The sequence below is a fragment of the Lycium barbarum genome, chromosome 2, assembly GCF_019175385.1.
Source record: "Lycium barbarum isolate Lr01 chromosome 2, ASM1917538v2, whole genome shotgun sequence".
NCBI lineage: Eukaryota > Viridiplantae > Streptophyta > Magnoliopsida > Solanales > Solanaceae > Lycium > Lycium barbarum.
The window spans coordinates 35,010,405-35,035,601 of NC_083338.1; the positions used below are offsets into that span (position 1 = coordinate 35,010,405).

Sequence of the window (25,197 nt, forward strand, 5' to 3'; positions counted from 1 at the left end):
CAGTTCTTAGACATCTACATTTGAGTTTTCATTAGCTCGTTCTAACCTTGGAAGGGGTTCTATTTCGTCAGGTGATCCTAGGTTTTCCATAACGATTGGGAGGGTTGTTACACCATATCAGTCACTCCGCACACAGCCCAAAGATGACTCAATATCCAATATGTCTCGGAAGAAAATCAGGAACTCCACACACAGCCCAGAGTTGACTCAATATCCAATATGTCTCGGAAGAACACCATTCACTCTGCACACAGCCTAGAGATGACTCGTATCGATATGTCTTAATCATCTGTATTCCCTTCTCATTTTCCATTATCAGTACCATTTCAAAGAAATATCAATATATTATGGAAATGAGTATCAATACTATGCAAGTATAATATCAATAAACCAAATCAATCTCAAACAGTACCACACATGGGCACACAAGTAATATCATCAATAAGGCTATACAATAAGCCACAACAGATTCACAGCTCTCATCTCAATATCAACACGGTAAGGTGCCACAATATCATAATCATGATATATAACTAATCATCAATACCCAATATCTCAACATGGCGACGAACCAACAAGTACATAGAACAAATAGGTCAACAACGCAAGGGGGTGGCTAGCCCCCAAATCATCCAACAAGGCCCAACCTAAGACAATATCCAACCCAACTTCATACCCGAGCGTTTACATGCATTCTCCGACAATATCATCTAAACATACGCTTCACTAATCGAAGTCTCACCATAAGGTAAACCGTAACCTACCTGGAAAGCCGAACAGTAAACTCGAACGTTCAAACCTTAGTCTTGCCCTTCCTTTGTGCCTCGTGATAATGAAAGTCTAATCATATCCTAATTAGGGGATTAGAATCAAGAAGAATCATTATTTAAACCTTACTCTAATTCAAGACCCAAATCCCAACCTATGGAATAGGGTTTATGAACTAAAAAGAGAAAATTAGGAATCTATAAGTCTCAACATGGAATTAATACTCTAGGTGAGCAATTCCCATCAATTAGAAGCTAGATTAACTCATGGAATACTCAAATTCATATTCTAAGTGAAACCACCAATTTTGGTATAAACCCTAACTTTAAACCTCACAAATTGGTCACTAATAATGAAGGAATAATTCACCAACAAATTAAGGTTTTATAATTAACAACTTATTCAAGAAAGAAACCCAAAAATCCTCTCTTATTCTTCCAAGTTCTATGGATTTACTACCATGAATCCTTACTTAGAAAAGGTAAATGAAAGATATTAAGATTAGGGAACTTACCCTCATGAGAATCTGACCAAACCCTCCTCAAATCGCCTCCAAGATGCTAAGGAAATGTAATATAAGGAATGGGAGGAATAAGTGTTTTTATAAGGCTTTTAAATAAGAATCTGGTCCGCAGCCGCTTCCGCGATCAAGCCACCGCTATAGCGATCACCAGACACTAGAGATTTCTGGTCTCTTCCAAACTTGGAATCGACACCCAGAACCATGCTTCCTTGAACCTCCCGAACACAAACCAAATATGCAGATATACATAAAAGAAAAGAAAAAAGCGCTACGAACGCACTCATGGCCTCGAAATTCCCATCTGAAGTCTCGTTGACCAAGTCAACCCTCGATATCACAAAACTAACTTTTCAACCCAAGTCCCAAAATGCACCCAAGTGCATTGGAAACCGAACTGAATATACACACGAGTTCTAAACAACCATCCTGACCTCTCAGAATCGATGAATTTTCGATAAAGGTTCGTTTACTCAAAAGTCAACTTTGAGTCAACTCTTTTCACTTTAAGCCCAAATTTCCCACAAACTCACCCAAATCACGTCCAATGACCTCGAGAAGCGTGTCAACAGTCGTTTCGTGTTAAATGTGAGATAATCAAGCTCGGGAAAGGATCAAGAGCATCCAAAAGTAATAATGACCAAACGGGTCGTTACATTTGCACAAAAAGTCTGAATGCTTCCAAGCCTCGATAACCACGAAGCTCTCGTTGTTTGGTACTCCTTCTTTAGGAACTGGAGCATCTTCCCTTATGAAATTTTGCAAACTCAGGGTGGTCAAATAGAAAAACATTCTCTGTTGCCATCCTTTAAAATTAATTCCAGCAAATTTTCCGGGTTTCTTCGCCGGTTGCGGTGCCGGAGCAAAATGGCTAGAACTAGCAACATTGCTCGTAGAGCCAATGACCAGGGTTGTTGTGCCAGTACCGGTAGCAGACACACTTGCAGTTTGGTCTCCCATATTTGTTTGAAAAAACATAAACAGAATTAAAAAATCGGTAAAGTTTTTATATCATCAAACCGAATGCACAAACTTATATATACTCGATGAAGTTTTAATATATTCTACTCGAGTAAACAATTGAGTAGAAAGTTACGAAAACTTTAATCTCAATACCGGAGTAGAAAATCCGAAGATTTAATCTCCAAATGAGTAGAAAGTTACGAAAACTCTAATCTCAAAACCGGAGTAGAAAATCTAAAGATTTTAATCTCCAAGAAAGTAACTTTTATTCCTGAAAAAGTAGGGTTTTTTTTCCCCTTTCAGAATAGAGTACTTTTATTTCTGAAAAGAAAATACTGTTCTATCTTACAAACGACGAGAACCAGTGAAGAATTTATTTGTTCAAACCTACACAATTTCCTAACTTTGGCAAAGTTTTGATATTCTTTAAATCGAATTTATTAACTCGACAAAGTTTTTATATTCTTTAAATCGAACAATAACTTAGGAGTAGAAATTAACACAGAAAATATATAACTTAAAGTCCTTAAGATTGTTATCCAAACCTGTGTTCAAAATCAGAAACCAAAAACCAGAAAACGGAAATGAAAAATCAGAGTAAACCAGAAACGGAAAACGATAAGAAAATTTAGAAAGTAAATATCCGAGTCTACAGAATTCACTGTTTGTCCTGAAGGAATTTAATCCCTTCAAGTACCTGAGGTTAAGGATTACTTCCTCCCAGGATAGAACGGATAAACCTGTCAAAAGAGTAGCGGTACCTCAAACGCCTTTGACTTCACACGAACTCAAAGATGGCAACAAATCACACACGACACTAACTCAGTTTTTGTTTTGTAAAAATATGCAGAATGTAGAAAGTATGCAGAGAGTATTTTCAGAATTTCAGAATGCCGGAAAATGAGTCATTGCCTCTGTTTTTATAGCCACGAAATACTATTCTGTGGTGTCTGTTCGGAAAGGCACGGTGTCTATTCGGTAAGGTCATGCCTTTTCTGAAAATAAAAATATCTGAAAATAGAAATGTCTATTGGGAATTATTCCGCGAATTTCTAAATTAATTTTAGCGCAAAAATTTCAGAAATGGAAAAATGAACAAAAATAAATTGGGTCTAAAAAAATTATCAGTCAATCAGATCATTTGACTGAATCTGAGTGACGACGACGGCGCGAGGGGAGTCTCTCTTCTCAGCTCTTTAAAGAAGTGATTCTCTATTTAAGCACATTTACTTTCATTTCCACCACCTACGGTGGGACAAAGCTCCTTTCCAAAATGAACATGGGCTGAGATATCCCGCGGGACTAAAGAATCACAACAATAATTAATAACACGACCAAATGCGTATGCCGGGAGTTGAACCCGGGTCTATTGCTTGGAAGGCAAGTATCCTAACCGTTGGACTACAAATGCTTATTGGTGTCTTTTGCCAAGTTTTTTACTATTTGTGTTGCCCAAGTCCTCCTTTTTTCCTTGTGCATTGAATTATTATACAACTGCTCTTTCATCTTAGTTAGGATTCTTGCTTAATGAAAAGGTGAGAAAATTCTATTGTGATTTTCCTTTTCGCTTTGGACCTTTAAATTATATGTCATACTAAATTTGTTGATTTTTGCATATGACGCAATATTCTTTTCAAATTGTCAAGTCTGATTCTGATAACAGTTACTTCTTGTTTAGCTCGTAGAGCTAGTGTAACTCACTAGTTACTGAAATATCTCTTGTATAATCTACAAAAAGAAAATGCTCGAGGCATGATTTGATGATAGTATATTAAAAAAGATGCTATTTTCGTTTCTCATTCAGAATCAATTGGATTGCTTTGTATTAGTTATGGCTCCTTCAAAATTGGGTCATGACAAAAACTTGTATGTCCTTATGTGTTTAAGTCTTAACATCAGAACTGTAAATTCTGATTTTCATTTATCATGAAATGGTGATATACAGAACCTAATGCATTCACACGTTCTTTTAACTTCCAACAGGATCTTGCGCAAGCCTTGAGGTTTCACGCAAACACGTTTTCTATTTATCATATGAGACTGATTCTGTGAACATTTCTTGAATTAATAATAACCAAGAGAACTTGGGAGCTAGAGCAAAACATTTGTAACGAATAAAGAACAATTCAAAGTTCCCCACAACTAATTTATCAGACATTGCTATGCCTTCAAGTCATGGACGATCAATGGGAGTGACCTTTGCTGCGAAATACCTACGGAGGATTAAACTCAACTAGAAAGCTTAAAGCTAAAAACACTATCAAACTTTAATAAAACCACTTTGAGAAATCAAAATAGAGTCCTGACCTCATAGAAAATTACACGAACACTCATTGAAAAGTGTTAAAAAAATAATTATCTTACCTCTACAGAGCTTATACGACAGTGATTGTCCTTGTAAAGGGACAAGAATTATCGAGGAAGCAGATCATTTTCCTTTCTACTACTAACAAAAAAAATATAGGACCAAAGGGAGAAAAAAAAGAGTTAAACAATGTTTGCGGAAAAATGATAAATGCACCCTAACTGTCATTGGTTTCACCATCTCTTCACAGCATCTCAATGAGGTTTCAGGGGAACAACGGAAAGAAAAGAAGTATCACATGCCTGATTACATGCTTCATTCCATAGCATTCGCTCACACCACCGTAGCAGAAAGAACTATAAGTTCGTAGAAGGCTCGCGGCATATAAAGCAGTTAGCAGGACCACCTGCACAGAAATCAATAGGTGTGTGCACTTGCATCATAGGAAGTAGTCGGGTGTTCTTCGGGTTACATCTGGCTCCCCTCTCCTAGGAGCTGGTTCAAACTGCAAAAGAATATTTTTAGGCTTCATGACAGTACACTAATTAGCAAAATTACTTGCCTGACCTTGAAAAAAGAAGCTTGTACCAGGATGGGGAAAGAAAGACCAACAACAAAGAAAAGAAACGAGCAGAGACCTGAATGAATGTACGGTCCCTGGAATCATCCACTTCCAAGATGGAAGCCATATTACCGCAGCGGTAACAATAATTAGGTGCACTAAAGATGGTAACCACCTTTTGATCCTGCAAAGAGAGAATCACTCATGAATCCTTCTCTTGGATCAAACTAGCACATAAAGGAGGAGGATTTTAAAGATTAATTACATGGGCCCAATTGAATCCCTCCATAACCAGCTGGTGTGCTCTTGCAATTAGCTTCAAGTTGTTGGTGTGGTTAAATTGCTCAGAAATATCCTGTTGTGATTCAATTAACAAGATAGCGAAGCTTCATTTGCTGACAGGAACAAATACAAACTACTCATATACATCAAAAGAAAATGAAGGTGTAAGCAATATACAAGTTACCTGGCCAAACGTATATCCAGCACCCCTAGGTGAGATACCCCAACCACAACGATCATCAGGATCAGACCATAAAAGATCACACATGGCACCCTCATGTGGAACTTCTTGTACACGGTCGAAATTGCGTATATTATCAAGAGTTTCAATAGACGGAGACAAACCCCCATGGAGGCAAAATATTTCTGATTCAACCTTCAAAAAATCCCAAAAGAACCCATTAAGACTAGAATTCCATACCAAAGGCAACAATCGAAAATATTAACAAATCAGAAAATGCATTTAAGGCAGATTTTCCAGTTCTAGGAAATTATAAAGCAAGGTAACATCTGGTAATCCACACGGCTTTGAAAAGAATCACCAAGGTCTGAAGCTTGCTTCCTAATATACCCAACATTTTTTTGCTTATGTGGAATCACGTACACAGCCTTTAGGAACTCCGCACCATTACTCAAGGTTGCACAAAGAGTAGCTCTGATACCATATGTAACAATCCAACCCACAGAAATATAGTCCGTTTGAACTTAGGCCTATACGCCACTAAAACAAGCACTAGGGTCTAAGACTTGCTTCCTTACATAATCAAAGTTGTCTACCTAAACGACGACCAAATATAATAGCAGCAATAATGGTGATTCTTTAACATATTAATGGCTATGCTTTTTTTCTTTTATATATATACTAGATGGCTTATGCCCGTGCTGCGCACGGGCCCAACACTTCCGATTATAGTGTATCTATGTATATGTAGTTGTGTTTAGATAGTGATAATATATATATATATATACTATGTTCAAAATACGATTAATACAACATTTTAGTTTGTGCTCCGTATCTAAAACTTTATTTTATTTAAAAGTGTAAAATACTTATTATTTTTTATCAAATTTTGTTTTGGATAATTCTAATTCAAATTATTAAATTAATTTTACAGGTTTGAAATGAAACAAAGTAGAAATTAATTTTCTATTTAAACGAAGAAATGCTATTTTTTATTTTTTGGTAAATATTCTCGGTTTAACTCATTTTACTTGTCATGTTGTCTTTTGCATGGTTTTTTAAGGAAACGTGAATTAGAATTATAATTTGACTAATTTACCTTATTCATTATTTGATCTTCATTTGATATTAATCTCTTTTCACATTTATTAGAGTAAGAATAAAAATAAAAAAGTAATTAAATTTTATCTTATTTTTTAAATATATATATTTTAAGTATATTTATTTTAGTAAACATAACAAATAAATGACATGGCGGAATAGCAAATACAACAATTAAATATTTTGAAGAAAAGTAATAATATGAGGTCCATGTTTTTTGTTGTGCAATAATTTCATTTGCTCTCACTAATGGATTAATATGCATGTGGCAATGAATCCACTATTATTAACTTGATGGGGATACTTTGGGAATTACATGAATATTGTTTGATTTTTTAGTATATGGGGTGCACGTTTTTTTTTTTTTTTGACGTTGCCTTTTTCTTTTTTTTTTTCAATATTGGGTCCGTCTTTTTTTTTTTCATGGGTTTGGAGAGGGTGGGGTCCACTTTTTTTTCATGAGTTTGGGGAGGGTGGGGTCCAGTTTTTTTTTTTTTTTTTAAGAGTGACTGTCGACGAAGCATGGGTAAACTGATGCTTCTATATAGTAGAAAAATAGAAATATAATAAAGTATTTCTATCTACTTTTTAGAAGAGTTGGTAATATAAAGTATAAAACGTCATTTTTTTGCCCTTAAATAAAAAAGTGGGTGGGACCACAAAGGATTTTTTTTACTCTTAAATAAAAAAGTAGAACCGAACACGGACGACGATCTTGCCTTTATAAACCGGTTCTTCTATATAGTAGTAATAGTGAAGTAATACATATAATTTTTTTATCAAATTTTGATTTGGATAATTCTAATTCAAATTATTATATTAATTTTACATGTTTAAGATGGAACAAAGTAGAAATTTGATTTTTTATCTAAATGAAGAACTTCCATTTTTTAATTTTTAGTAAATATTTTTTGTTTAACTCATTTTACTTGTCATGTTGTTTTTTACACGATTTTTTAAGAAAATGTCAATTAGAATTATAATTTTACTAATTTAGCTTATTAATTATTTGATCTCCATTTAATATTATTTTTTCTTTTATGACATTAATCTCTTTTCACATTTATTAGAGTAAGAAAAAACTGAAAAAGTAATTAAATTCTATCTTATTTTAATATATAAGTATTTTAAGCAATTGTTGGATGTGGTGGGTTCCACTTTTTTTTTTTTTAATACTGGTTGGTGTTTAATATGGGGCCATGAAGAACTTCTATTTTTTAATTTTTAGTAAATATTTTTTGTTTATCTCATTTTACTTGTCATGTTGTTTTTTACACGGTTTTTTAAGGAAACATCAATTAGAATTATAATTTCACTAATTTAGCTTATTAATTATTTGATCTCCATTTAATATTATTTTTTGTTTTATGACATTAATCTCTTTTCACATTTATTAGAGTAAGGAAAAAATGAAAAAATAATTAAATTCTATCTTATTTTAATATATAAGTATTTTAAGTATGTTGTTGTACAATAATTTCATTTGCTCCCACTAATGGGTTGATACGCATGTGGCAATGAGTCCATCATTATTGATTTAATTATTTGATTTTCTAAGCATTTGCTTTTTAACATTGTTTGTTTTATTAATATGGGATTCAATTTTTTTTTTAATATTGCTTGATTCTGTTAATATGGGGTTCACTTTTTTTTTCCGTGAGTTTGGATGTGGTGGGTTCCACTTTTTTTTTCGTCTTTTTTTTTAATACTGGTTGGTGTTTAATATGGGGCCCACAATTTGTTTTTTAATATTATTTGTTTTTTTAATATGGGATTCACTTTTTTATTAATATTGCTTGATTTTGTTAATATGGGGTCCACTTTTTTTTCCCGTGAGTTTGGATGTGGTGGGTCCACTTTTTTTTTTTAATACTGGTTGGTGTTTAATATAGGGCCCACATTTTTTTTTAATATTAGTTGTTGTTTAATATATATGGGGCCCACAATTTTTTTTGCTTGATTCTGTTAATATGGGGTTCAAATTTTTTTTTTAACATTGTTTGTTTTTTTAATATGGGATTCACTTTTTTTTAATATTGCTTGATTTTGTTAATATGGGGTCCATTTATTTTCTTAATACTGGTTGATGTTTAATATGGGGCCCACATTTTTTTTTAAGAGTGACTGTCGACGAAGCATGGGTAAACCGATGCTTCTATATAGTAGAAAAATAGAAATATAATAAAGTATTTCTATCTACTTTTTAGAAGAGTTGGTAATATATAGTATAAAACGTCATTTTTTTGCCCTTAAATAAAATAGTGGGTGGGACCACAAAGAATTTTTTTACTCTTAAATAAAAAAGTAGGACCGAACACGGACGACGATCTTGCCTCTATAAACCGGCTCTTCTATATAGTAGTAATAGTGAAGTAATACATATAATTTTTTTATCAAATTTTGATTTAGATAATTCTAATTCAAATTCAAATTATTATATTAATTTTACATGTTTAAGATGAAACAAAGTAGAAATTTGATTTTTTATCTAAATGAAGAACTTCTATTTTTTAATTTTTAGTAAATATTTTTTGTTTAACTCATTTTACTTGTCATGTTTTTTTTACACTGTTTTTTAAGGAAACGTCAATTAGAATTATAATTTCACTAATTTAGCTTATTAATTATTTGATCTCCATTTAATATTATTTTTTCTTTTATGACATTAATCTCTTTTCACATTTATTAGAGTAAGGAAAAAATGAAAAAGTAATTAAATTCTATCTTATTTTAATATATAAGTATTTTAAGTATGTTGCTGTACAATAATTTCATTTGCTCCCACTAATGGATTGATACGCATGTGGCAATGAATCCATCATTATTGATTTAATTGTTTGATTTTTTAAGCATTTGTTTTTTAACATTGTTTGTTTTATTAATATGGGATTCATTTTTTTTTAATATTGCTTGATTCTGTTAATATGAGGTCCACTTTTTTTTCCCGTGAGTTTGGATGTGGTGGTTCCACTTTTTTTTTTTTAATACTGGTTGGTGTTTAATATGGGGCCCACAATTTTTTTTTTAACATTGTTTGTTTTTTTAATATGGGATTCACTTTTTTTTTTTTTAATATTGCTTGTTTTTGTTAATATGGGGTCCACTTTTTTTTCCCGTGAGTTTGGATGTGGTGGGTTCCACTTTTTTTTTTTAATACTGGTTGGTGTTTGATATGGGGTCCACAATTGTTTTTTTAATATTAGTTGTTGTTTAATATATTTGGGGCCCACAATTTTTTTTACTTGATTCTGTTAATATGGGGTTCAAATTTTTTTTTTTAACATTGTTTGTTTTTTTAATATGGGATTCACTTTTTTTTTTTTTTAAATATTGCTTGATTTTGTTAATATGAGATCCACTTTTTTTTTTTAATACTGGTTGGTGTTTAATATGAAGCCCACAATTTTTTTTAATATTAGTTGTTGTTTAATATATATGGGGCCCACATTTTTTTATGAGCCTGTTTAATATGGGGACCATATTAAGCAGGATCGTCGTCATCCTTCCAAGGGTAATTTCGGAATTGTATGATTTTCGTGCCTTCAGAATATTGTAATTAACTGCTTTATTAGGTGTACTTTTACCATTTTTGGACATAAAAACCGCCCATTATTTTGTTTTCAACTTTTTTGTCCAATGAAAAAGCTGCACCTTACTTCAACTTCCTATGCTATGGGGCCCATCTTCTTTTCCTATTTTCACGGCTCTTTGGTTCCTTACATTTTCTATAACATCAGTGGACCCACCTCTTTATTTTTAAAATGGAACGGACGACGAAAAAGGCTTGGAACGGACGACGAAAGGGAGCCAAACTGGCTCTTCTAAATAGTTAGAATTAATGGCTTTTTTCTATTAGATATAAGTATATTAGCGGCTATGCTAGCAAATTTAGAATTTTATGTCAAAGTGTAAGGTCAAATACAACAGTAACCTCCCTTTTCCCTTTAACCCCACCACCAGATAGATAGGAACATAAATCTCTGTCCCCCACACCGTGTCTCTCTGTGCAATTAGCCGCTGCCCGTTTGGCAACACTATGGACAAACCAGATTTCAATGTGAACTTAAAAAATGGCAATATGAAATTTTACGTTCACAAACCATAAGCCTAACAGGATTATTATTATTATAAACAATAGCCAGAAAAATATCCAAGTTGTAGCATTGAAAAAAGATTATTCTGATACACATATTTGATTCCAAGTCCAATGAAATCATGTTTGCACAAAAGCAACTTGATAAAGCTTCTAAGTGAACATGAGTGATTTAGTTATGCAAATTCTTTAAATCACTTTTTCACAATGATCAACAACACTTTAAACCACATCGAGTTCCAACTTTAATTCTGGGTTTTGCAAATATTCCCGCACAGGGTTTTCAGCATTGAGCACAAGTCCACTTGACACAATTTATGAAGTATTCAATATGTTACCCCTAGCATAAAGAGCTCTCTAGAGTCAGAATCTCAATACATTTTGGGTCCATTTTTAAAACATAAAGCATCAGCGCATTAAGCAAAAAGGAAGAACGAATCACATCATCAAAAGGAAAGGACTTGAATAACATCAGCAATATAAATATTTAAAGAAATAATTTTAAAAGACAAAGAAACATGTGTTACAGATAACGATCAATCAAAAAAAGAAAGGAAGAAACTAATTGCACAACATGTAATAAGTGATCCGCTAAAGACGGTTAAAAAGGAAGATATCATACTAACCAAAGCAGTCAGAGGAAAGTAGTCAAACAGATCCGTGAAAGTCTTCCACACATTGGCATTACCATATCTGTGAATTGTAAATACAGAAAATCACCAAACATTTGTTGCTATAAAACTTAATAATAAGATGAGTTAGAAGAGCATCCAAAGCAAGACCCAAAGTATGACAGAACAAGGGTGTTCAAGATGAGCTACTAATGCAAAATTATAAAAAAGTCAAAAGCGTTCTAACCTTTTCCTTTTGGAATAAATTAAATTCTAAGTTGCAAGTTTCAATAGTTGCTCTGCTGCGTGATTAATATTAAGGTTTCAGATTTGGGAGCTCTAGTTTAAAATTTATATAATTCATGAACATCAACATATGCTACATCGTTGACTTCTAACACAACTTACTCCAAGTGACTGCTTTTATGAACGACAGTACATCACACAGCTTGTGCCACTAATGTCAATAGGACCCAAAAACTTATGAAGTATCTCTTTATGTTCTGTCCTAGTTTAGCTAACTCCTAAATTAGAACTATTCCTCACGCCAAGAACTCTAATTAGTAAAACAAATATAGCTCCATATTGTGATTTCCATTGTACATGCCTTTTTTTAGGTAGGTAAAAGTTTTTATTAACATGGTCCAAGATGGTACAGGACCAAGTACAAAAAGTTACAACATCTCCACATGTACATGTCTTCATCTACCTGACCACTTTTGCACATTTCAACAATTACTTTAAGCACATACACCAATAACTCCAATAATATTTTGTCATTTTCAATCTTCGTACTATCCAACTGGATCATCTTAATAGGTAAAGAGGGAATATTGTTCTGAGTTACAAAATTAATCCGTCAGTATCATATAGGATTTGAGACATAGCTTTTTACTTTCTAAACTCATATTGACTCTGTAGGTTCACATGATAAGTTATATCATACATCATATGCATAGAGGAAATTGGGCACTATCCCATTAAAGAAACTGTAGCAACTACAACTTTAAAGAAGTTCAAATGACAAAAATGTTGATTATAACTTGAAAAGGTACTACCATCGTGTGAGACATAGCTTTTTACTTTCTAAACTCATATTGACTCTGTATGTTCACATGATAAGTTATATCATACATCATATGCATAGAGGAAATTGGGCACTATCCCATTAAAGAAACTCTAGCAGCTGCAACTTTAAAGAAGTTCAAATGGCAAAAATGTTGATTATAACTTGAAAAAGTACTACCATTGTGTGTATCTCTGGAACCTATCTATACGCATTGTGGAAACTTACATATAGTGAAATACGAAATCAAGGAATTTGTTTAATCCAGATATCCAAACACACCTCTCCCGGCTCCCCCAAGACCAAAGAAAAGAAAACAATGACACAAATGTAATCTACAAGAAGTAAGAATTAGGAGGACTTACTTTCGTAGACATTCATCATAAAACCCATAAACCTGAGTAATCTGCATGATACAGAGCCACAATCAATGTTCACCATCCAAATCTAAGCAAGATTATAATTCATACTGGAACAAAGGAATAAATACTTTTAACTCACTGAATGAAGGGATCCATTTCATGTGGTCTATGTAAAACGTAGAGAGATCAGATATTTAGTTCAGGAATGAAGTATACCTGGCGACTCTCATGATTTCCCCTCAGGATTGTAATTCGTTGGGGATAGCGCACTTTGAGAGCCACCAAAAGCTGGAAACGCGAAAACCAGATGAGATTAATGTCAAAATGAGACCATCACTAGCAACAGCTACACAACAGTAAGACAACAATAATCAAAAGCTCTTTCTTATGTCTGTAACTATGTAAACTCATGGTTTCAGACTTACAGGTTTCATACATTCCAGCATACCAAATTGCAAATCCAACAATGCCCCCATAATAATATCAAATAAGCCAAACCAGCCCATGTCAATTTTCATAAGTGAACTTTTTTTTTTAGGGTTCAATTTTTCATAGGTGAAGTATCATAGTAATGAAAAGCTTTGCACACTTCAGATAGCGAAGCACATAAGATATTTCTACAAGTCTAAGAGATCACAAAAGAGTGCTGTCCTGAAAAGGTGTAACACGAGAAGTACAGAAAGAGAGGCATTCAGGAGATGGGAAAGATTACAGCTTTTGCATGACTTGTCATAAACAACTGATATATCATTACTGCATCTACTTGTTTTAGAGGTAGAGGAGCTAAAATCTTACCGTAACTGTTTCGACAGAATAGTATCCACGATCCACATAATCTCCCATGAATAAATAATTAGTGTCAGGACACTGCCAATAAAACAAAAATAAGGATATGTAAGAATAACAAATCTGATGCCAATCACTTTCCCGGAAACGTTAGAACTACATGTTTGCATGTAAACATAGGAAAAAAATTTCACATTAATTGTCACAAGAAGCATGCATTATCTAGCTCATGTCCTTAACAATTAAGAGGTCCTCGGAGCTTGTTAATCAAGTGATTAAATATACCATACACCATTTCTGAATATTTCTTCTTTCCTTTTCTTTCAATTTCATATTGGTTTTGGTTGGCTCTATCGCAATTAAAAGAAGCGACATCTCTACCTCTCTTGAGTTAGTGAAATGGCTTATATCTAAATTGTATTGTGTTCACTTTCAGAATATTAACACAGCTTCAATAACAGCAACAAAACTATCATCAGTTGGATAACATTATATGCAGCGTTGCATATAGCTTCTAGAAGCATATTAAGAACAAATTCTCCTCCTTTCTGAAGAAGAGAGGAAGTCTTCCCCAACCAAAGGAGTAACCAAATGATTAATATATTCTGAAAATGTTAATTGCAACCACAAATGGATGTGACAAAAGACAATTAAGCAGTTCATCTTCCAGCAACAACAAATCCGTAAAGGAGAAAGAAAAGCATAAAAAAGTGTGATACCTTCCCACCAATTCGAAAAAGCTCAGCAAGATCATGGAACTGCCCATGAATATCACCACATATAGTCACAGGGCTTTTCACAGGCTGCAAAAGGAAAGTGGAAAGCAAATCAGACCTCCAATAATCAATCTATCCATGAAGTTGGAAATATTCACATCTAACATATTCAAACTGAATAATTCTGCAAAAGCTCTCACGGTCACTAAATAATATTCCAATTATTTAACATATTCCATCATAAAAGAAAAATTTTACTTCAGTACAGGCTATCATACACTGAATCAGTTCGTCTCTTACAAAGTACAGGCTATCATACACTAAATCAGTTCAAGTCTTACACTACCTTCTCATAGTAGAAGTTCTAAATTGAGTCCTCAGGGGAATGCTCTAGTGGCTGTGGCATGGGAAGAACAACCTAAAATCCCAGGTTTGAATCCCAGCTACGACTATTGGTACAGAGCAGGATTGCCCTGGCAACCTGTGCGTGTGGGTTGGACAGGCTGCTCAGTAAATCAGTGTAGGTACATGTACGCTGCCTCAGACATTATTGATATATAAAAAGGGAATTGACTACGCAAAGATTAATACATCCATAACTCTTTGTGGGAAAAAAGAAATTTATTAGATTGATATGTAGAGAAGTCCTCCCAAGACCTCACCTGTGAGATTACATTAGGTATGTTGTTATATATTGGTAGAGAAGTGTCAATTATAAGGATTTGAATTGTGAAAAGTAAAGAAATTAGTGGCAAAAATGCTTCATCAAATTGAAATAATATAATACTGGTAGATTTTGGATGCAAGGAATTGCCACTTATTTAAAGAGGTCAGCTTTTTCCCAATAGACCAGACAGACGATAGTTCAACTTTTAGGGACCTGGCGGAGTAATGAAGTGATTCATATTAACGTATGAGTACTGTAGCAAGTACAAAGTTGGCAGTATAAGTTTCAACAGCATGAAAAAAGGTATCATCAAAAGGATAAAGCATGGTAGGCCACCTATTTTTAAAAAAGAATTGTCTAGAATCAAACTACTTAACTATACCTGTTTTTTAAACTACACCTCATAATAGATAGCTATAAAAAGAATAAACAATCATAATAAAATATGGGTAAATTCATCCCACATCATTGGCATCCAAGCAGAAGAAAGATCACCCCATAATTGTCACAGTTCTAATTTCATTGAAAACTGATCAAGAACTTTTCACAGAAAAAGGGAAAAACATTGTTTCAACTAAAGCAAACAGTTTTTTTCTCTGTAGTAATAATCGAAATATACCCGCGGGCTAGTGGTGCACGGTTCAAAACTAGGTGAATAATGAGCCCGTCCGTCTACTCTTCTCCACTAAATACTAGGTTTTTGTCTGCGCCAGGATCCGAATACATGACGTGCCCCTAAACCCACACATCACATGTTGCACTCTTACCACCTATGTTGCTCGGATTCTTCAAAAATGTCAACGTTTGCTTGTCGGATTCTCCAAAAGTAGTGTATTTTTGGAGAATCCGACACGGGTGTGGCATCGAAAGTGAAGAGTCCCCGCATCTTTGCTTACCACTACATCAAAGTCTGGGGCAACTGAAGCAAACAGTTTATCTTCTTAACAAATTTAAATTAGATCAAAACGAAGTATTTCGTACATATGAAGAAGTCCTGACCAGGTAAGCCTCTACCTACCCTCCCAAAATGGAAAGAAATAAATAAATAATATTTTAAAATGAAAAAAACGGCCAGAAAACATAACCAACCATCAAGTAATCATACCTGCACATTGCTCTCTTCCATTAGAATCTCCTTTGCTTTCTCGCATAGTCCTCTTACCTATACAGCAAGCACCTTTATCAGGTAAGTAATTCCTTTACTAATACATGTGGGAGAATAAAACACGCGCACCATAACAAAATAGCCACATGAAGCAAGGCTACAAATAAGAGCCTAACATATGTTCAGACCTAAAACAACTTCAGTAGAGGACCCAAAGTATCGATAATATAGACCTGTTCTTTCTTTCTTATAAGCTTATTGACCACATCTTTCCCTGTATACAAGCTTCCTGTAATATATATACCACAACATTCTCAAAACGGTAACTTCCACTAGCTACCTTCTTGCCTATTGAAATTCATGTGAATGATCGTGACAGCTCTTCAAATAATATTTCAGTGGAGAAAAAAGTGATTCCATTTTATTTTTGGTTTCTTTTCTCATAGGAGGATGGGGAAACCCATTTATAACTCTGCAATCAGCCAATACCAATCCTTTCATGGATTCCATTTCTAATACTCCCTCCGTTTCAATATGTTTGTCTTAGTTTGACTCGGCATGGAGTTTAAGAAAATAAAGAAGACTTCTGAATTTTGTGGTCTTAAACTAAAGATGTGTGTAATGTACCAAAATGTCCTTTGAATTTTGCGGTCTTAGATATGCCATGTTGGATGTTGGGTCCAAAGAGTTGCTAAGTATAGAAAATGGCATTCGTTCTGAACCAGACTAAAAATGAAAGTGAGACAAAAAAATTGAAACTGCAGGAGTAACTATTACGAGGGTATTAGCAGATTCAATTACAAGCTCATTAACGATGAAGGAAGAGAGATGGAATGCCATCAAAAGACTAGGTTACCTAGTACAAACTAGTAAAAGATTCATAATACAATCGTTAGTGAACAAATTCCTGAAATGCACTCTTAGAGTTTGAGAACGATAGCAAGTCAGCTACTGAACCAAGGGGCAAAGCGGGGGTAAAATATGATATCACATCCAACTTGATTGAACTCACGGATTCAATAGACAATTCCATATGACAGCACATAATCTGAATTCCCGGAGCAGCCGAAAAACTACAAACTCATGAAGGAAGACAGGAATCCATTGATTATACTAGATGTCATAAACAAATTCAACTTCTTTTTCTTCAGCACATAATCTGAATTCCCAGAGCAGCCGAAAAACTACAAACTCGTGAAGGAAGACAGGAATCCATTGATTATACTAGATGTCATAAACAAATTCAACTTCTTTTTCTTCTAAAGTGGTCATCAGTAGCCCTTTTACACAAATCCCTAGGTTGGATGGAGGTCCTCAAATGTAGAAACAAGTTCGAGTTTTTAACTTAAAAAGATCAAGACTTCACTAATTTTCATTGGATCTTGGAATTTTTTGGAAAAAAAAAAAGGAAATGAAGACAACTAAAAGTAAAAATAACAGTAAGTGTACTGCATGTCTGCCTCACTACAACAATTCATAGGAAAATGATACTAAAGAAACACTAAGATGAACTTTTCCATGTTTTCCCTACATCCAAACTGAAAAGAAACTTGAAAACATTTCAAATCTTGAATTCAAGTGACCTATTTATATATTATATATATATATATATATATATATACACGCGTTTCCCTTCTTCTACCCATCTAATTTACTAAGAAGACATGGATCTGATCCCCACAAACTTGGCAAAGTACCCATAAATTTCGGAGCAGAAACTCATTAATCTGGAACTGAATCAAGAAAATGGCAGGAAATTTAAAAGAACACATACAAGACCAGCAAATCCAGATCCGTAAAAAGAAAAACGAAAAGAGAAATAGTAAGTACCTCGTGTTCGGACAAGGGTTTGCATTGCATAAGCTGAGCAATTTGTTCATCAAGATTTCCATTACCTGCACTCGATGGCACCATCGGATCCATACTGTTTCTGGAACTTTCTTCAACCTGATGCAGTGTAGAAGAATTACAGCTAGGAAATAAAAACTATACTATGTTAGAGAGAAAAGTCCATAAATAGTCCTCAACTATACAGTTATGACTTTTAGGCCTCTCACTGTCCAAAAACTTATCAAATTTAATTTCCATCTATTATTTCATGAGATTAATCCTTAAATCATTCCTCACACCTATATTTCACTCTTTATGCTTCTTTTTCCTCAAGTTCATTCTTTAACCTTCACTTTTTTCTTCAAGTTCTCTGTCGCGTTTTGTAACCGATGGAAAACCGACCCATTCCGTGTCGTTTTTTTTTTTAGAAAAACCGACGGTCTCACGTCGATTTTTTTTTTTTTTGAAAATTAAAGAATGAAATATAGGAACTTAGAATTGAACCCGGGTATGTTCCTTGGCATTAAAGAGCTTTACCACTAGACCACTGATATTTTTTGTTCATATACTTACATTGATCTAATTTATACTGTTTTTTCGCTCTAAAAACTAACGGAGTCTATCTCTGTCGGTTTTTTTAATAAAAAACCGACGGACTCCATCGGTTTATTTTAAAAAATAATATAAAAAATAATTATATTTTTTCGCACATTTTTGTGCAAAAAATTACCAACGCTTTCTTAAAAAACAGATTTAAAAAAATTATTGAAAAAACCGACGGAATCCGTCGGTCTTTCCGTCGGTTTTTTCCAGCGATTTTTTTCCGTCGGTTTTTACCAGTTTTTTAGTAGTGTTTATTTTATTTTATTTTTAGTAGTGTTTGAGAAGAATGGTTACAGAAATTTTGTGCCTGATATGTCTTTTCGAATTTTAGAGACTCGAGAGGGACACCAGTGCCAGAATGCTCTTTTTTTTTTAACAAGAGGAACTTGAGGAAAAAGAAGCAGGGAGAGAGAAATATAGGTCTCAGGAATGGTTTAACGATTAATCTTACGAAGGTTTATGAGTTTGTACGCTGTTTGTATAAAAAAATAGACGGAGACCAAATTTGATAAGTTTTTGGATAGTTAAAGGACTAAAACCGGTAAATGTATAGTTAAGGGACCATTTTAGACCTACTTCCATAGATAAAGGACTATTTATGGCCTTTTCTCCTATGCTAGAGATAACAATAATTTCATTGTCCCCTTGTGAATAAGACTGGTTATAGTATTTATCCTTGCCACTTAGCTAGAGGACAAAACTGTATAACTAACTCTTAGGGACTGAAAAACAAATAACAAAAGTAATATGGTAAAGACTAGGGATCTAACTGTGTATTCCAGAGTGGACCCCTATTAATTATACCTTTAACTAAATGACTACCAAGTACAAGAATACTCTAGCCTTGGTACAATCCTGTTAAGCAACTCTCCTTTAATTCGTATCAATCCTTCCCCCTTAAGAGCTTCCTTTTCCTCAAGGCATAAAAGAAGGGAACCTGATCAGCAAGGCTTGGTAATCTTCCCAGGTGGCCTGTTCCTCTGGTAACTGCTCCCACTGTACCTTCACTTGTGTGATTGCCTTGTTACCCTTTTGGATCATTCTTCTCTCAAGAATCTTGTTGGGTTTAGGGCAGTAAGGACTAGCTAGAGAGAGAACAGGAGGGTGAGAGATAGTGCTTGGTACTTGGTGGCAGGGTTTAAGTTGTGAGACATGGAAGGTAGGGTGCAATAGCAACTGTGCTGGTAGGGACAACTTATAGGCTACAACTCCTATTTTCTGAAGGACTTGATAGGGGTCTTAGTACTTAGCAGATAATTTAGTAAAATTGGCCCCAGACATTGTAACTTGTCTATATGGCTGAATTTTCAAATACACCCAATCTCCTTCTTGGAATTTCCTGTCAGATCTATGCTCGTTGGCTTGCCCCTCCATTCTTTGTTGTGCTCTCTATGATACTGCAACAACTGAAATTTGAATTCTCTAGTAATCAAGCTCCTATCAACTTCTTCAATAGCAGACTCCCCATATACATAAGGCAGGTGCAAAGGAGGTGGCTGGCCATAAAGGGCTTCATATGGGGTAGTTTGAATACAGTTGTGGAAAGTGGTGTTGTACCACCACTCAGCAGCAGCTAAGTAAGAAAACCAGTCACCTTGAGAGTCAGAACAAAAGCACCTCCAATAAGTCTTTAGACATCTGTTTACCACTTCTGTTTGGCCATCAGATTGGGGGTGGTAAGCAGTTGATGTATTAAGAGTGACACCCAATATTCCAAACAGCTCCTGCCACATTTTGCTAGTGAATATAGGGTCTCTGTCACTTACAATGTCTTCTGGAATACCATGGAGTTTGTAAATATTCTCCAAGAATAATTTGGCCACCTCAGCTGCTGAATAAGGATGTGATAAACCTACAAAATGAGCATATTTGGTTAGTCTGTCCACTACCACCCAAATGACAGCTTTCCCTTTTGACTTAGGAAGTCCTTCTATGAAGTCCATGCTTATGCTTCCCCAAGCAAATTCGGGAATTTTCAAGGGTTGTATTAATCCTGGATATGGAGCATTGTCATACTTATGCCTTTGACAAGTGTCACATTCCTTCACATGCTTCTGCACATCTTCTCTTAACTTCTTCCAGTAGAACAAGGAAGATAGCTTCCTGAATGTGTGGTCTATTCCACAGTGACCTCCCACTGGTGAATTGTGCCACAACTGCATAATTTCCTTTCTCAGTTGCTCATCAGGGCCTACAACCAACTTCCCATTTTTTCTAAGATGTTCATGAATGAAAGTGTATCCCTTGCCTTCATACTCTCCTGTTTTGATACTGATTATCATTTCCTTTAACTCAGGGTCTAAATCCCAACTTTTCATAATCAATTCCAACAAATCAGTTTTGATTGTAGAAAGGGTCATAGCAGCTAACTCTACTAATGGCATTCTAGATAGTGCATCAGCTGCCTTGTTTTCCTTCCCCTTTTTGTATTCTATGCAGAAATCATACTGCATAAGTTTAGTAATCCACTTCAGTTGAGTACCAGTATGCAACTTTTGTTCTAAAAGGAACTTGAGTGCCTTTTGATCAGTTTTGACAACAAAAGTTCTTCCGGTTAGATATTGAGCCCATTTGCCAATTGCCATCACCAATGCTAGCAGTTTTTGGTCATAAACTGACAACAATTGATGTTGAGTTGAGAGTCCCTTGCTAAGATAGGCAACAGGTTGCCCTTTTTGCATTAATACTGCTCCAACCCCCATATTGCAAGCATCAGTCTCTACCACAAATGTCACTGTAAAATCAGGAAGAATCAAGACTGGTGTTGTTGTGAGTGCCACTTTCAGCTTGTCAAAAGCTTCATTGGCTTTCTGATTCCATCCAAATCCATCCTTCTTTAACAGATCAGTTAGGGGTTTGCTTATGAGCCCATACCCCTTAATGAATCTTCTGTAATACCCTGTCAACCCGAGAAACCCTCTCAACTGCTTAATTGAGGTTGGTTCTTGCCATTTCCGCACAGCTTCAATTTTCTTTGGATCAGTTGCTACACCTTCTACTGAGATATAGAGCCCTAAATATTCTACTCTTGATGCAGCAAATACACATTTGCTCTTTTTAGCTAAGAGTTGGTTGTGTACTATCAATTCAAAGGTGATTCTTAAATGAACTAAGTGTTCCTCCAAGCTTTTACTATAAATTAGGATATCATCAAAGAAAACTAAAATAAATTTTCTAAGATGATTCTGAAATATGTGATTCATGAGACTTTGAAAGCTTGATGGGGCATTGGTTAACCCAAAGGGCATCACCAAATATTCATAATGCCCAGAGTGTGTCTTGAAAGCAGTTTTAGGGATATCAGCAGGTGTTATTCTAATCTGATGATAACTAGCTCTCAAGTCTATTTTTGAATATACCTTAGACCTCCCAAGTTCATCCAAGAGTTCCTCTATGATTGGAATTGGGAATTTGTCCTTCACAGTCACCTTGTTGAGAGCTCTGTAATCCACACACAATCTCCATGATCCATCCCTCTTTCCCACCAACACCACAGGTGAAGCATAAGGGCTAGAGTTATATTGAATTATACCCTGAGATAACATTTCCTGCACCATTTCTTCAATTACATCTTTTTGAATTGGAGAATACCTGTATGGCCTGGCATTTACAAGAGTGACTCCATCCAGTAGTGGGATATGATGATCAAACACACCTCTGGATGGGGGTAATGTCTTAGGTTCCCCAAAAATCCCGTGATATTCTGGCAAGAGCTCTTTCACTTCTACAGGCTCTGGTTCCTTCTCACCTTCTAGTTCCACCTCTGCACTTCTCACCTTAACCATAAAGAATTGGGAAGTGATCACATTCATCTTGCTAATGGCCTTGGGTTCTACAGTTTTAAACTTGGGTTGAATGCCATGTAGGGTCAACATTTTTCCCTGATATTCAAATTCCATCTCCAACTTCCTGAATTTGAATCTAATATCCTCTAAGGGATACAACCATTGGACCCCAAGTACCATATCACTTTTTCCTATTGGAAATATCAAGAAATCCCCTTCAAATACAGCTCCTTGCATTAGCCATTTGAAGCCTTTGCACATCTTGTCAGTCGGGATTTCTCTGCCATCAGCTACTTGCACCAGCTGAGGTTTAATTTGAATCACTTCACATTTTAGTCTTACTGCTGTACTTTCATCAATGAAGTTGTGTGTTGATCCAGATTCAATGAAGACTTCTACGGGACTTTGTTCGCTGAATCCCTTCAGCCTCAAAGTTCTGTATCCAGCTGTACCATTTAGGGCCTGTAATGATATAGCACAACTTTCCATGGTTTCCTTCAATACTTCCCCTGTCTCTTCCTTCAATTGCAATTCTTCCCCAATAACCTCCTCTTCAATTTGTTCTTTAATATTTTCCAGTTCTAAAGAGAACAATTGCCTCTTAGCATTTTTACATTTGTGCCCTGGGAAAAACTTCTCATCACAGAAAAAACACAATCCTTTAGCCCTTTTTTCATCCATCTCTGTTGGAGTCAAATTCCTTCTCTTAGAGCTGTCCATCCTAGCAGTAACAGGTGCAGCATTCCTGTATCCACCTGTGTTTCCCTTATAGACAGTATTAGAACCAGTTCCACCTACATTTCTGGGGTGAATTTGCCAGTTCCAGCATAACTCTTCATGGCCTTGCTTTGGGCAACAAAGTTAGATTCATGCAATCTTGCTAGGTAGTATTCTTGAGGCAAATTGCAAGGATTGCCTATCCTCACAGCATCACTAAGTTCAGGTTTGAGATTGTTCAAAAAAATACTGATAGCATGATCTGTAGATAAATTAATTGTAGTCGTCACACTGTCAAATGCAGCCTGATAATCCTTAACAGTTCCAGTGTGTTTGACTCTCACCAATTCAGTCATAGGGTCTGAATACTCAGCCCCGAATCTATCAGCCAAGGCACACAAATATTCTTCCCAAGTTGGAAGGGGCAAATGAGATCTGTTTCTCATATATCCCTGATGCCATTGCAAAGCATCCCCATCAAAGTGTATGGCTACCAACTTCAATCTTTGGTTCAAGGTTATCTCTTCTACCGAGAAAAATTGTTCCACCTTGTATAACCAAGTCCTTAAATCAGCACCATTAAATTTTGGGAACTCAATCTTTGTATATTTGGTAAAGGATGGGATATGTAAGGTCATATTGTTGTTGCTGTGGTTTTGTTGGTTCTGGAAATTATAATTAGGACTTTGGTTTTGGAATGATGGCTGAATATAGGGGTTTTGCACATAAGGGTTTTGGTGATATAAGGGTGGTGGAATATGAGTAGTTGGAGCTCCATATACATTATAGTACTGGTTACTTGGTGCAGAATAACTTGGCATGGTCCTTACCCCAAATGGAGAGGGGTGATAAGAGGGAAATTGAGTGGGTTGATATTGTGAAGCTTGGGAGTTTGAATTGAAATTAATTGGGGGAATTTGGTTTAACAGACTCGGGTTCAGGTGAGATTGGGGAAATGAATGCTGGAATGTAGGGGTTTGAAGGTTTTGGGGAGGGTTTATAGGTTGTGAGGTCACCGGAGCAAACATGGATGAAGATTGTGGGTACTGTGTTAGGTTAATTGAACTATTAACTGTGCTAATGACAGGTGTTTGTGATTGAATATTGCTATGCAAGACTTGTGATTGAAGATTACCTGCTCCATTACCCCATTGAGAATTAGGGATTTGTATTGAAGTTTCCCTAATTCGCAGAGGAGTGTCCGAAGGTGAGTACAACTCCTCCTCCGACACCGCGATACCCTTATCTCTTTCAAATCGCCTTTCACCAGTGACAACCTCTCGTATTTGTTGCACAGCTAATTCCTGTTCCCTTCTCGTTCGTTCTTGCCTTTCTTCCAACTGTGTTTGCCTACTCTGAAAATTTACCATATCTGCCGAAATTTTTTGCAGCAAACCCATCATCTCGGAATTAGAAGCCATTTTTCCACAGAGCCAAATCGTTGCTCTGATACCACTGATGCAGTGTAGAAGAATTACAGCTAGGAAGATAAAAACTATACTATGCTAGAGATAACAATAATTTCATTGTCCCCTTGTGAATAAGACTGGTTACAGTATTTATCCTTGCCACTTAGCTAGAGGACAAAACTGTATAACTAACTCTTAGGGACTGAAAAGCAAATAACAAAAGTAATATGGTAAAGACTAGGGATCTAACTATGTATTCCAGAGTGGACCCCTATTAATTCTACCTTTAACTAAATGACTACCAAGTACAAGCATACACTAGCCTTGGTACAATCCTGTTAAGCAACTCTCCTTTAATTCGTATCACAACCCTAGATTTTGTTGAGAGCGAAAAAGGGGGGACGAAAGAGAATCAAAATGGAGGTTTGGTTTGATTTGATTATTCCCTCAGCTCCGCACGGAGAGAGAGAGAGAGAGAAAGTGAAGGGAGTGGTGGTGGTGAAACCAAAGACGAGGAAAGAGAGGGGGCCAAATTGGAATAACTCACTCTTTTTGTCTTATTTTCAACACTTCTTCTCCTTTGTTTTCTTTTTCTTGTCCTTTATTTTGGGAAAATTACTGCTCATTGTCTATTTATTTTTTAAATATTTATGCCATTTAATCTATACTTTGTGTATAAATATTTCATTTTTAATGTATTTGTATATAAACATCTTTTATACATTATTATACACAATGTACAAGATTGATACATTATGTATAATG

General features: G+C 35.2%; 1 protein-coding gene across 1 annotated transcript; it reads right to left on the reverse strand.

Moving 5' to 3' along the window:
- Positions 1–4,517: 4,517 nt before the first annotated feature.
- On the reverse strand, positions 4,518–24,968 carry LOC132626416 (serine/threonine-protein phosphatase PP2A catalytic subunit). The gene is made up of 12 exons (XM_060341279.1): positions 24,803–24,968; positions 17,919–18,035; positions 16,089–16,145; positions 14,320–14,403; positions 13,610–13,681; positions 13,031–13,102; positions 12,818–12,858; positions 11,402–11,468; positions 5,585–5,776; positions 5,384–5,473; positions 5,195–5,302; positions 4,518–5,061 (listed from the first exon to the last, which is right to left on the reverse strand). Exons 2-12 carry the CDS (start codon positions 18,009–18,011, stop codon positions 4,996–4,998), a joined length of 942 nt encoding a protein of 313 aa, XP_060197262.1. The 5' UTR covers positions 18,012–18,035; positions 24,803–24,968; the 3' UTR covers positions 4,518–4,995.
- Positions 24,969–25,197: the final 229 nt, after the last annotated feature.